Source organism: Mastacembelus armatus, chromosome 6, assembly GCF_900324485.2.
Source record: "Mastacembelus armatus chromosome 6, fMasArm1.2, whole genome shotgun sequence".
Taxonomy (NCBI): Eukaryota; Metazoa; Chordata; class Actinopteri; order Synbranchiformes; family Mastacembelidae; genus Mastacembelus; species Mastacembelus armatus.
The window spans coordinates 24,724,189-24,739,306 of record NC_046638.1 but is presented as its reverse complement, the minus strand read 5'-3'; the positions used below and the strand labels follow the sequence as shown (position 1 = coordinate 24,739,306).

Below are 15,118 nucleotides of genomic sequence, written 5' to 3'. Positions count from 1 at the left end.
TCTGGGGGATTGTAGCAGGACTGTGGGAGGTATGCTGTTGAGGCATTCACACATGCACACACACATTTATGCCCTGTCCTCTGAAGACGTGTGTGTGTGTGTGTGTGTGTGTGTGTGTGTGTGTGTGTGTAGGCCCTGATGGAAGCCTTGGAACTTGATGAATCTTGGAGCATGCTAAATGAAAAGAGGGAACCATAAAGATTAGCATGTTACTTGCCCTTCCACCTTAACGACAAGCATATGTATTCTGCCACCTTCACACACGCACACACACACCACCATCCAGGCTTTACTAACTGCTCACATTCAACATAGATGTAAAGATCTCTCCACACCACTTCATGACCTTGAGGACTCCATGCTGTAGGTGACACCCACCACACCCAATACCACATGCTTTGTCTTTGAGGAGTCATTGGTGTGTTTAAGCTGTCTTCTTCTTTTCCTTTCGGCTGCTCCCTTCAGGGGTCGCCACAGCGAATCATCTGCCTCCATTTAACCCTATCCTCTGTATCCTCCTCACCCACACCAGCTATCCTCATGTCCTCCTTCACTACATCCAAGAACCTCCTCTTTGGTCTTTCTCTAGGCCTCCTTCCTGGCAGCTCTAACCTCAGCATCCTTTTACCAGTGTATTCACTGTCCCTCCTCTGAACATGTCCAAACCATCTCATTCTGGCTTCCCTGGCTTTTTCTCCAAAACATCTAACATGAGCTGTCCCTCTGATGTACTCATTCCTGATCCTATCCATCCTCATCACTCCCAGAGAGAACTTCATCTTCAGCTCTGCTACCTCCAGCTCTGCCTCCTGTCTTTTTCTCAGTGCCACTGTCTCTAAACCATACAACACTGCTGGTCTCACCACTGTCTTGTACACCTTTCCTTTCATTCTTGCTGACACTCTTTTGTCACACATCACACCTGACACTTTCCTCCACCCATTCCAACCTGCTTGCACATGTCTCTTCTCCTCTTTTCCACACTCTCCATTGCTCTGGACTGTTGACCCTAGGTCCTTAAAATTCTCCACCTTCTTCACCTCTACTCCCTGTAACCTCACCATTCTACTTGAGTCCCTCTCATTTACACACATGTACTCTGTTTTACTGCAGCTAACCTTCATTCCTCTCCTTTCCAGAGCAAACCTCCACCTCTCTAGGTTTTCCTCCATCTGCTCCCTGCTCTCACTACAGATGACAATGTCATCTGCAAACATCCACAGAGATTCCTGTCTAACCTCATCTGTCAGCTTGTCCATCACTACAGAAAACAAGAAGGGGCTCAAAGCCGATCCTTGGTGCAGTCCCACCTCCACCTTGAACTCCTCTATCACCCCTACAGCACACCACCTCCTGAGTCTTACAGCTCTCATACATATCCTGCACCACTCGAGCATACCTCTCTGTCACTCCAGACTTCCTTATACAAAACCACAGCTCCTCTCTCGGGACCCTGTCATACGCTTTTTCCAAATCTACAAAAAGACAATGGCCTTCACATCTCTGCCTCTGTGCCTCGCCTTCTGGCCTTCTCTGTACTTCTCCATCAGATTCTCAAAGCAAATATTGCATCTGTGGTACTCTTTCTTGGCATGAAACCATACTACTGCTCACAAATGCTCACTTCTGACCTCAGCCTAGCCTCCACTACCCTTTCCCATAACTTCATTGTGTGAGCTTTATTCAATTCAATTCAATTTCAATTCAATTTTATTTGTATAGCGCCAAATCACAATACAAATCATCTCAAGGCACTTTACAAAAACTAAAACTAAAAACCCAACAATTCCCTTATGAGCAAGCACTTGGCGACAGTGGAGAGGAAAAAACTCCCTTTAACGGAAGAAAAAACCTCCAGCAGAACCGGGCTCAGTTTGGGCGGCCATCTGCCTCGACCGGTTGGGGTGAGTGGATAGAGCAGAGAGAAAAGAACAGCAACAATAAACAACAAATAGACACTGCAGGTTGGTGGGACCAGTAACTGCACATCAGCGATATACAGCTCCAGGACCAGGGACACCTGCAGAAGGTACAGAGAGAATAGAGAGAGAGGGGGAGAGCACAAACTAGGGGAGAGAGAGAGCACAAGGTTAGTAAGATTCAATGGTGGAATATACATGAGGTGGGAGGAGAGAAGAGAGGGGAGGGGAAGGGAAAGGGGGGGGGTTAGGGTAGGGGAGCTCAGTGCACCGATGGTCCTCGGGCAGTCTAGGCCTATAGCAGCATAACTAAGGGATGGTTCAGGGTTGCCTGAAGCCAGCCCTAACTATACGCTTTGTCAAAAAGGAAGGTTTTAAGTCTAGCCTTAAAAGTATAGAGAGTGTCTGCCTCCTGAACCCAGGCTGGGAGCTGGTTCCATAGGAGAGGAGCTTGATAACTAAAGACTCTGCCTCCCATTCTGCTTTTGGAAACTCTGGGAACCACAAGTAGACCTGCACTCTGAGAGCGAAGTGGTCTATTAGGATAATATGGTACTATGAGGTCTTTAAGGTATGAAGGAGCTTGATTATGAAGGGATTTGTATGTGAGAAGAAGGATTTTAAATTCTATTCTGTATTTTACAGGGAGCCAATGAAGAGAAGCCAATATAGGAGAAATATGATCTCTCCTGCTAGTTCCTGTCAATTCAATTCAATTTTCAATTTTATTTGTATAGCGCCAAATCACAATACAAATCATCTCAAGGCACTTTACAAAAACTAAAATTAAAAACCCAACAATTCCCTTATGAGCAAGCACTTGGCGACAGTGGAGAGGAAAAAACTCCCTTTAACGGAAGAAAAAAAAAAACCTCCAGCAGAACCGGGCTCAGTTTGGGCGGCCATCTGCCTCGACCGGTTGGGGTGAGTGGATAGAGCAGAGAGAAAAGAACAGCAACAATAAACAACAAATAGACACTGCAAGTTGGTGGGGCCAGTAACTGCACATCAGCGATAAACAGCTCCAGGACCAGGGACACCTGCAGAAGGTACAGAGAGAACAGAGAGAGAGGGAGAGAGCACAAACTAGGGGAGAGAGAGAGCACAAGGTTAGTAACATTCAATGGTGGAATATACATGAGGTGGGAGAGAAGGGGGGATGTTAGGGTAGGGGAGCTCAGTGCACCGATGGTCCTCGGGCAGTCTAGGCCTATAGCAGCATAACTAACTAAGGGATGGTTCAGGGTTGCCTGAAGCCAGCCCTAACTATATGCTTTGTCAAAGAGGAAGGTTTTAAGTCTAGCCTTAAAAGTACAGAGAGTGTCTGCCTCCTGAACCCAGGCTGAGAGCTGGTTCCACAGGAGAGGAGCTTGATAGCTAAAGGCTCTGCCTCCCATTCTGCTTTTGAGAACTCTGGGAACCACAAGTAGGCCTGCACTCTGAGAGCGAAGTGGTCTATTGGGATAATATGGTACTATGAGGTCTTTAAGGTATGAAGGAGCTTGATTATGAAGGGATTTGTATGTGAGAAGAAGGATTTTAAATTCTATTCTATATTTTACAGGGAGCCAATGAAGAGAAGCCAATATAGGAGAAATATGATCTGGACTCTGGCTGCGGCATTCTGGATTAATTGGAGGCTTTTTATGGAGATATTGGGACATCCAGATAGTAATGACTTACAGTAATCTAGCCTTGAGGTAACAAATGCATGGACTAGTTTTTCTGCATCATTTTGAGACAGGATGTTCCTAATTTTGGAAATGTTGCGCAGGTGAAAGAATGCAGTTCTAGAGATTTGTTTTATGTGTGAGTTAAAGGACATGTCCTGGTCAAAAATAACTCCAAGGTTTTTTACAGTAGTGCTAGAGGCCAGGGTTATGCCATCTAGAGTAGCTATTATTTGAGAAAAGTTATTTCTGAGATTTTTTGGCCCAAATATAATGACTTCTGTTTTCTCCGAGTTTAAAAGTAAAAAGTTACTGGTCATCCAGGCCTTTATGTCAGTTAGACAGGCTTGAAGTCTGGTTAACTGGTTTGTGTTAACAGGTTTAATAGATAGATATAACTGAGTGTCATCTGCATAGCAGTGGTAATTAATAGAGTGCTTCCTAATGACATATCCTAAAGGAAGCATGTACAGGGTGAACAGAATCGGTCCTAGCACAGAACCTTGTGGAACTCCATAACTAACTTTTGTTCGTGTGGAAGGTTCATCATGGACATGAACAAACTGGAATCTGTCCGATAAATAGGATTGGAACCACTTTAACGCTGTTCCTCTGATACCAATCACATGCTCCAGTCTCTGTAATAAGATGTTGTGGTCAATGGTGTCGAATGCTGCACTAAGGTCTAGGAGGACAAGTATCGAAACAAGTCCATTATCTGAGGCTAAGAGAAGATCGTTGGTAACTTTCAACAGTGCTGTTTCTGTACTATGATGTGCTCTAAATCCTGATTGGAAATCTTCAAATAGTTCATTCCTGTGTAAGTGGTCTGATAGCTGCTTAGCAACAGCTTTTTCTAGGATTTTAGAAATAAATGGCAGGTTGGATATTGGTCTATAATTAGCCAAGACTCCTGGATCAAGACTAGGCTTTTTGAGTAAAGGTTTGATTACTGCAGTCTTAAAGGCCTGTGGTACGTAGCCTGATACTAGAGATAAATTTACCAAGTCCAATAAAGATGAGTTGATTAATGGCAGGGTGTCTTTAAGCAGTCTAGTCGGGATGGGGTCTAAGAGACACGTTGATGATTTCGATGAAGCAACTACTGATGTAAATTCAGAGAGATCTATGGGAGAGAAGCAGTCTAAACATAACTGAGGTCCTACAGATGATTCAAGAGCTACTGTAGTAGAAGATTCATTTATTGCAGGTATAGGAAGCATCTGCTGAATTTTATCTCTAATAGTTGTGATTTTATTTGTAAAGAAACTCATAAATTCATCACTGCTGAGAGCTAAGGGAACACTGGGCTCAACAGAGCTGTGACTTTTTGTCAGCCTGGCTACAGTGCTGAAAAGAAACCTGGGATTGTTCTTATTTTCCTCGATTAGTGATGAATAGTATGCAGTTCTGGCTTTAGGGAGAGCTTTTTTATATGTTAGTAGACTGTTTTTCCAGGCTAGAAAAATTTCCTCTAAGTTTGTGGAACGCCACTTCCTTTCCAGCCTTCGTGATGCCTGCTTTAAGGTACGAATATGTAAATTATACCATGGGGCTAGTCTTCTCTGATTCACTAACTTCTTTTTCAGAGGGGCTACAGAATCAAGCATTTCACGCAGTGAGGTTACAGCGCTATCAACAACATGATCAATTTGGTAGGGAGTGGGATTGAAGCAGCTGCCCTCCACTATGTTTATACTTGGCATAGATGTAAATAAAGATGGAATCATTTTCTTAAATTTATTAACAGTGTTGTCGGATAAACATCTGCTGTAGTGGAATTTTCTTCCAAACGCTGCATGATCCATCATTTTAAATTCAAAAGTTATTAAAGAATGATCTGACAAAACAGGATTTGGGGGAAAAACTATTAGATGTTCAATTTCGATGCCATAGGTCAGAACAAGATCAAGGGTGTGATTGAAACAGTGGGTGGGTTTATTAACATTTTGAATGAAACCAATTGAATCTAATATAGAATTAAATGCAATGCTGAGGCCGTTATTTTCAACATCTACATGAATGTTAAAATCTCCCACTATAATGACTTTATCTGATCTAAGCACTAAATCAGACAGGAAGTCAGGGAATTCAGTTAAAAACTCTGCGTAAGGGACAGGTAGACGGTACACTGACAAGTAGAACTGGTTTTTGTGTTTTCCAGTTTGGATGTGAGAGACTAAGAGTGAGGCTCTCAAATGAGTTATAACTGTTCTGAGGATGAAAGTTTAATAATAAGTTTGAGTGGAAGATTGCAGCTACTCCTCCACCTCGACCTGTGCTTCGAGGAACATGATCATTTTTATGACTGAGGGGGGTTGATTCATTCAGACTGACATATTCATCCTGCTGTAACCAGGTTTCAGTAAGATAAAGTAGGTCAATTTGGTGATCAGTTATCAAATCATTTACTAACAAAGATTTAGATGAAAGGGACCTAATATTTAATAGTCCACATTTGACAGTTCTGTTTTTCTGTTCAATAAGAGGAGTGGTCTTAATTTTTATTAAGTTTTTATGAATAACTCCTCTTCTGTTAACTTCTGATTTATTTGATTTATATGTTCGAGGGGCAGACACAGTCTCTATGTGGTTTGAGGGGGGCGGCGGCTCTAAGGAAACTGCAGAGAGGCGTTTTAGACTGAGTCTCTGCATCCCAGTCCCCACCCTGGATTGTCAGGCTTTAGGTCGGCTAATAAACTCGGCCAAATTTCTAGAGATGAGAGCTGCACCATTCAAAGTTGGATGGATGCCGTCTCTCGCTACCAGACCGGGTTTTCCCCAGAAAGTGGCCCAGTTGTCTATGAAGCCCACATCGTTTGCTGGACACCACCTAGACAGCCAACGACGGAACGACGACATGCGGCTAACCATGTCATCGCTGGTCAGATTGGGGAGGGGTCCAGAGAAAACTACGGAGTCCGACATTAATTTAGCAAAGTTACACACCGACTCAACATTAATTTTAGTGACCTCCGATTGGCGTAATCGGGTGTCATTGCTGCCGACGTGAATAATAATTTTCCCATATTTACGATTAGCCTTAGCCAGCAGCTTCAGATTTGACTCGATGTCGCCCGCTCTGGCCCCAGGAATACATTTGACTATGGCCGCTTGTGTCTCTATTTTCACGTTCCTGACTATGGAATCGCCAATTATCAGAGTCGGTTTCTCAGCGGGTGTGTCGCTGAGCGGGGAAAATCTATTAGAAACGTGAACAGGCAGGTGATGAGCCGTGGGCTTCTGCTTAGGAGTACGTTTCCGTCGGACCGTTGCCCAGGCTAATTCTCCGGGCTGCTCCGGAGCTGCCCTTGGACCGCTAACAGACCCTGAGTTCGGTGGCTCCACACCAGCTAACGGGGCTAGGCTAGCTGGCTTTTGTGTGAAGGTGCGGAGCCGCGCTTCCAAATCAGTGATCCTCGCCTCCAAGGCTAACAGAACCTTACACTTATTACAGGTATCATTATCGCTAAAGGAGGCAGAGGAATAACTAAACATGTGGCACACTGAGCAAGAAAGAGAGAGAGAGGGAGAGGCCATGTTAGCTAAGCTAACTAGCTAGCTAAGCTAACCGGTAGGCTAACGAACGCTAAGTCAGGAAATAGCACTAAATACCGGTCAAAATAGAAAGGTACTTGACTAGTACCGGAATGTAGCAGTTAATGAATTGTTTAGAGTTTAGTTAGTTTTTAGGTGTGTTAAACTATAGCTAGTCTGTTTCTAATCTGTAGACGAACTATGCAACACACAAAACACGATACTCTTGCAAGACAAAGTGATTCGCTTACCCGGAGAGCAACACCAACAGGGGGCGATGAAAATGTTCCTCTGTAGTTTCCACAACTCTGCATATCTCCCTTGTTCTTAAAGATGGGCACCAGTACACTTCTCCTCCATTCCTCAGGCATCCTCTCACTCTCCAAGATCGTGTTAAGTAGCCCAGTCAAAAACTCTACTGCCACCTCTCCTAAACACTTCCATACCTCCACAGGTATGTCGTCAGTACCAACTGCCTTTCCACTCTTCATCCTCTTCAACGCCTTCCTCACTTCACCCTTACTGATCTTTACTACTTCCTTCTCCACAACAGTCACCTCTTCTACTCTGTGCTCTCTAACATTTTCCTAATTCATCAACTCTTCAAAGTATTCCTTCCATCTTTCCATCACACTTGTGGCACCTGTCAACACATTTCCATCCCTGTCCTTAATCACCCTAACCTGTTGCACATCCTTCCCATCTCTGTCTCTGTGCCTCGCCAACCTGTACAAACCCACCTCTCCCTTAGTGTCCATCCTATCATACAAATCCTCATACGCCCTTTGTCTGGCCTTTGCCACCTCTACCTTCACTTTACGCTGCTTCTCCCTGTACTCCTGTCTGTTCTCCTCTGTCCTCTCAGTGTATCACTTCTTCTTAGCTAACCTTTTCCTCTTAACACACTCCTGAACTTCCTCATTCCACCATCAAGTCCCCTTATCTGCTTTCCTCTTTCCAGATGACACACCAAGTACCCTCCTACCTGTCTCCCTGATCACTTTATCTGTAGCTGTTCAGTCTACTGGAAGAAACTCCTGACCTCCCAGAGCCTGTTTCAGATCCTCCCTGAAAACCACACAACGCACCTCTTTTTTCAACTTCCACCACTTGGTCCTCTGCTCTACCCTTGTCCTCTTCATAAACAATAGGGCCACTTTCTGGGGAAAACCCAGTCTCGTAGCGAGAGACGGCATCCATCCCACTTTGAATGGTGCAGCTCTCATCTCTAGAAATTTGGCCGAGTTTATTAGCCAGCCTAAAGCCTGACAATCCAGAGTGGGGACCGGGACGCAGAGACTCAGTCTAAAATGCCTCTCTGCAGTTTCCCTTGAGCCATCGCCCCTCCTCAAACCGCATAAGATTGTGTCTATTCATAAAAACCTACTAAAAATTAAGACCACTCCTCTTATTGAACAGAAAAACAGAACAGTCAGATTATTAAATATTAGGTCTCTTTCATCTAAATCTCTGTTAGTAAATGATTTGATAACTGATCACCAAATTGACTTCTCACTGAAACCTGGCTACAGCAGGATGAATATGTCAGTCTGAATGAATCAACCCCCCTCAGTCATAAAAATTATCATGTTCCTCGAAGCACAGGTCGAGGTGGAGGAGTAGCTGCAATCTTCCACTCAAACTTATTATTAAACTTTCATTCTCAGAACAGTTATAACTCATTTGAGAGCCTCACCCTTAGTCTCTCACATCCAAACTGGAAAACACAAAAACTAGTTCTACTTGTCATTTTGTACCATCCACCTGTCCCTTACGCAGAGTTTTTAACTGAATTTCCAGACTTCCTGTCTGATTTAGTGCTTAGTTCAGATAAAGTCATTATAGTGGGAGATTTTAACATTCATGTAGATGTTGAAAATAACAGTCTCAGCACTGCATTTAATTCTATATTAGATTCAATTGGTTTCATTCAAAATGTTAATAAACCCACCCACTGTTTTAATCACACCCTTGATCTTGTTCTGACCTATGTTATCGAAATTGAACATTTAATAATTTTTCCCCAAAATGATTCCATCTTTATTTACATCTATGCCAAGTACGAACACAGTGGAGGGCAGCTGCTTCAGTCCAACTCCCTACCAAATTGATCATATTGTTGACAGTGCTGTATCCTCACTGCGTGAAATGCTTGATACTGTGGCCCCTCTGAAAAAGAAGTTAGTAAATCAGAGAAGACTAGCCCCATGGTATAATTTACAAATTCGTACCTTAAAGCAGGCATCACGAAGGCTGGAAAGGAAGTGGCGTTCCACAAATTTAGAGAAAATTTTTCTAGCCTGGAAAAACTGTCTATTAACATATAAAAAAGCTCTCTGTAAAGCCAGAACTGCATACTATTCATCACTAATAGAGGAAAATAAGAACAATCCCAGTTTTCTTTTCAGCACTGTAGCCAGGCTGACAAAAAGTCACAGCTGTGTTGAGCCCAGTGCTTAGCTCTCAGCAGTGATGAATTTATGAGTTTCTTTACAAATAAAATCACAACTATTAGAGATACAATTCAGCAGATGCTTGCTATACCTGCAATAAATGAATCTTCTACTACAGTAGCTCTTGAATCATCTGTAAGACCTCAGTTATGTTTAGACTGCTTCTCTCCCATAGATCTCTCTGAATTTCCATCAGTAGTTGCTTCATCAAAATCATCAACGTGTCTCTTAGACCCCATCCCGACTAGACCGCTTAAAGACACCCTACCATTAATCAACTCATCTTTATTAGACTTGGTAAATTTATCTCTAGTATCAGGCTACGTACCACAGGCCTTTAAGACTTCAGTAATCAAACCCTTACTCAAAAAGTCTAGTCTTGATCCAAGAGTCTTGGCTAATTATAGACGAATATCCAACCTACCATTTATTTCTAAAATCCTTGAAAAAGCTGTTGCTAAGCAGCTATCAGACCACTTACACAGGAATGAACTATTTGAAGATTTTCAATCAGGATTTAGAGCACATCATAGTACAGAAACAGCACTGTTAAAAGTCACAAACAATCTTCTCTTGGCCTCAGACAATGGACTTGTTTCTATACTTGTCCTCCTAAACCTTAGTGCTGCATTCGACACTATTGACCACATCTTATTACAGAGACTGGAGCATATGACTGGTATCAGAGGAACAGCGTTAAAATGGTTCCAATCCTATTTATCGGACATATTCCAGTTTGTTCATGTCCATGATGAACCTTCCACATGAACAAAAGTTAGTTATGGAGTTCCACAAGGCTCCGTGCTAGGACCGATTCTGTTCACCCTGCACATACTTCCTTTAGGCTATGTCATTAGGAAGCACTCTATTAATTACCACTGCTATGCAGATGACATTCAGTTGTATCTATCTATTAATCCCGTTAACACAAACCAGTTAACCAGACTTCAAGACTTCAAGAAATTATAGCTACTTTAGATGGCATAGCCTTCAGCACTACTGTGAAAACCTTGGAGTTATTTTTGACCAGGACATGTCCTTTAACGCACACATAAAACAAATCTCTAGAACTGCATTCTTTCACCTGCGCAACATTGCCAAAATTAGGAACATCCTGTCTCAAAATGATGCAGAAAAACTAGTCCATGCATTTGTTACCTCAAGGCTAGATTACTGTAACTCATTACTATCTGGATGTCCCAGTATCTCCATAAAAAGCCTCCAGTTAATCCAGAATGCCACAGCCAGAGTCCTGACAGGAACTAGCAAGAGAGATCATATTTCTCCTATATTAGCTTCTCTTCACTGGCTCCCTGTAAAATACAGAATAGAATTTAAAATCCTTCTCCTCACATACAAATCCCTTCATGATCAAGCTCCTTCATACCTTAAAGACCTCATAGTACCATATTATCCCAATAGACCACTTCGCTCTCAGAGTTAGTTATGCTGCTATAGGCCTAGACTGCCCGAGGACCATCAATGCACCATCAATGCACCCCCCCCCTTCCCTTCCCTTCCCTTCCCCTCTTTTCCTCTCCTCCCACCTCCTTTTTACTGGTCCCACCAACCTGCAGTGTCTATCTGTTGTTTATTGTTGCTGTGCTTTTGTCTCTCCTCTATCCACTCACCCCAACCGGTCGAGGCAGATGGCCGCCCAAACTGAGCCCGGTTCTGCTGGAGGTTTTTTCTTCCGTTAAAGGGAGTTTTTCCTCTCCACTGTCGCCAAGTGCTTGCTCATAAGGGATTTGTTGGGTTTTTAGTTTTAGTTTTTGTAAAGTGCCTTGAGATTATTTGCACTGAGATTTGGCGCTATATAAATAAAATTGAATTGAATTAAATTCATCTTCCTCACCATCAGAGTCATCCTACACACCACCGTCCTATGCTGGCTACACTCTCCCCAGCCACTACTTTGCAGTCACTGATCTCTTTCAGTTTGAAACGTCTGCACAAGATGGAGTCAACTTGTGTGTTCCTGCCACCACCCTTATATGTCACCCTATGCTCCTCCTTTTTCTGGGAAAATGTGTTCACTACAGCCATTTCCATCCTTTTTGCGAAGTCTACCATCATCTGTCCTTCTGCATTCCTGTTCTGCATACCAAACTTACCCATCACTTCCTCATCATCTCTGTTTCTCTCACCCACATTTCCATTGAAGTCTGCCCCAATCACCACTCTCTCACCGCTAGGGATACCCTGAATAATCTCATCCATCTCCCTCCAGAATTTCTCCTTCTCTTCTAACTCACATCCTACCTGTGGGGCATAACCACTGACAACATTGAACATCACACCTTAAACTTCTAGCTTCAGACTCATCACCCTGTCTGACACTCTCTTCACCTCCAGAGCATTTCAGCAAAATCCTCCTTCAGGATAACTCCTACTCCCTGCTCCTAATCTATAGGCCTTGCTACCTTTCCACCTGGTCTCCTGAACACACAAGATATCCAAGATATCCACCATTCTTCTCTCCATCATATCAGCCAACTCTCTAGTTTGCCCTGACAAAGTCCCTACATTCAAAGTCCCTACTCTAAGTCCTACACTCCTGCCCTTCCTCTTCTCTGTTTGCCTATGAACATGCCTTCCTCCTCTCCTTCTTTGACCAACAGTAGTCCAATTTCCACTGGCACCCTTTAGTCAACAGCACCAGTGGTGGTCATTGTTAACCCGGGCCACAACCAATCCCGTATGGAAGTCATATTTGTGATTCGCATGTTTGATTTGGCTTAAATTTATGTCGGCTGCCCTTCCTGACACAACCCTCTGCATTTACCTGGACTTGGGACTGGCACATGAAGACCCCCTGTGGTTGCATTTGGCGTGTTTAAGCTATCTAGGTGTGAAAATGTTTAAATAAGGTGAGAGGTATCAAGTAAATGTTTGTAACGCGCAGGCAGCCTGATTGATTCTTGGAGTAGTCAGGATGTATGTCATTCTAACCTTAGGTCATTGCAGTCACATGTTCTTTATGATAAAGCTCTTTCTTGCTTTTTTCTTCTCCAGGTCAGGCTGGATGATCGTGTTATACACACCGATCGAGGCCTCCTGATTCGCTCCCTTCATGCCTCGGACACTGGTGTTTATGTCTGTGTAGCTCAAGAGCACACACACTTTACCCACACTCTGCTCCGTCTCACGCTACAGCTTGTTACTCATGGCCAAGCGGACGGAAAGCCCAAGTTCACTGAAGACCATGTGGTTGATCTACGATATGGCAGCGAGTCTCGTCAGCGATATAGAGACTATCTGAGAGCGATGAGCTCTCCCTTTAACTCTTTGGAGGAGTACTGCAATTCACTGTGGCTGGAAAAGAGGCCATCAAGGGCGCGAGGACGAGGCTTAGGAGACAGCAAATGGAAACACATCCAGGAACTGAAGAAGAGCAGGAACAGGAGACACCACAGGGAGAGGAAGAGAGAGAGAGGGTGGTGAGGACAGCACAACAGTGAGGGTTGAGACTGAACAGAATAGGATGAGGATTAGCTGTGCATATTCACATACTGGGCAGTGAAGGAGACATGAACTGTCAAACTGCAATGACACATCTGTCTGAGCAAAGGCAACTCAGAGTTAATGCAGCCTGAAAGACGAAACTAGTATTGGTTTGACAATAGATAATATGTCTTTATGTGCCAACTATGTAAACACATTTAAGTTGTTGTGTGTGTGAATATATAATATATATATATTAGTATATATATTAATAATATATATAATAATTTCTCTCTCTTGATCCTGGGGATCATTGTTCCACACGGACCGTAAACCACTGTAGCACAATGCATTTTAGAATAAAAGCGCTATGGCAGAGAGCGACATCGTCCGTAAAAGACAGAAAATGTCCAAAGTTTGGGATTGTTTCAAACTTAAAAAATGTAACAACACGGTGTGATGCGTTTATTGTAAAGTAGAACTGGCAAACCACAACAGCACTTCATCAATGCTTCAACATCTGGCCAGAAAGCATCCAGCTGTGAACCAGACTGGCTCACAAGGTAACGTCATTTCAAGGTAACCTGTTGTTTCTGTCATGCATTACACAATAGTGTCATTGTTTAAAAACGCGAAAGTCTGTTTTATCTCATTACTCGAATAATTTCTGGAATATTCGGTAGAATATTCGACTGTAAAATAAAAAATTGAAAGCTGCAGTTCCTAGTGTATTATTTATATACATACACACACACATATATATATATATATATATATACACACGATTCACAAAAAGTTAGGGATATTCGACTTTCAGGTGAAATTTATGGAAAATGTAAAAAGTTCATACTACAGTGATATTATATCATGAAAGTAGGGCATTTAAGTAGAAGTATGCAATGGTAATTTCTTCATCTCAAACAATTTATTGTAACAAAAGCTAACAACAGTGGTGGGTATACCACAACAAAAAATTTCAATGTCTCAATAACTTGTCAATTGTTAGGTGTCGTCTTGGTCTCATGATGTCAAAATGTGAACAGCATGATGAAGAGGACTGTTTAAATACGAACTGTCATTGAACCAGAACATTTAGTGGTCGATGGTCATGGATCAGACACTTGTTGTGATTTTTGTGGTTAATCACCTTGTTAGAGAACACCATGTTATTCAATAAGTACTGAAACATTGAACAGTTGAACATGTGCATTCAAAAGTTTAGAGAAGGTCAAATTAAGTTCAGCTGTAAAGGTTATAGTGCATTTTAGGTGCATTCTGAAATTCTGAAAAAGTCAAATATACCTAACTTTTTGTGAGTAGTGCATATATACAGTATATATCCACACACACACATGGGTAGCATGGTGGCTACGTGTTGCTGTTGCCTCACAACAAGAAGTTCCTGGTTTCGCAACCTGGCCTTTCTGTGTGGAGTTTGCATGTTCTGCCTCCAGGTACTCCGGTTTCCTCCCACAGTTCAAAAACACGCATATTAGGTTGATTGGTGACTCTAAATTGCCCATAGGAGTGAGTGTGAGTGTGTGTGGTTGATTGTCTCTGTGTGTCTATATGTGGCCCTGCGATGGACTGGTAACCTGTCCAGGGTGTACCCCTGCCTTCCACCAGAAAGAGAGCTGGGATAGGCTCCAGCAGATCCCTGTGACCCTGTTTAAGGATTGAGTGGGTATAGATAATGGATGGATATATATATATACACACACAAGGAAAAACGAATCATTTGTTTATGGTGATGACAATGCATGTTGAATAAATATTTATATATCATTTACAGGAGATACAGTTTGCTCAGTTTAGTCTTACTGCTCTGCTTAATTGTAATGATAATCATGTATCAGGCTTGAGCTAAAAACATATTTTTGTACAAATGTTTTTGATGTGTATTGTAGGTTTCTTAAATGTTTTCATTATTGCTGTTCAGTTATTTAAATAAAATTGTCTTGGGGCCTTTTTCCTATAATTTCTTGCTTATTTACATTCTCTGAAGAATCAACGTACAGTGACTCTGTTACAGGTGCAGTCGAAAGAAGTCTCTAGCATGGGTTAGAATTTGTTCACATGAGCCTTGATATAGGAA

At 42.6% G+C, this 15,118-nt stretch overlaps 1 protein-coding gene across 2 annotated transcripts in view; it reads left to right on the top strand.

The window, feature by feature from the left end:
• The window catches only part of sema3d (sema domain, immunoglobulin domain (Ig), short basic domain, secreted, (semaphorin) 3D), a 47,338-nt gene extending 33,596 nt beyond the window's left edge, over positions 1–13,742 (top strand). For both annotated transcript variants that reach the window (XM_026310568.1, XM_026310569.1), the window contains one exon: positions 12,595–13,742. In XM_026310568.1, the coding sequence (XP_026166353.1) occupies positions 12,595–13,023 (429 nt within the window). In that variant the 3' untranslated portion in view covers positions 13,024–13,742. The remainder of the gene's footprint in view (positions 1–12,594) is intronic.
• The last annotated feature ends 1,376 nt before the right edge of the window (positions 13,743–15,118 follow it).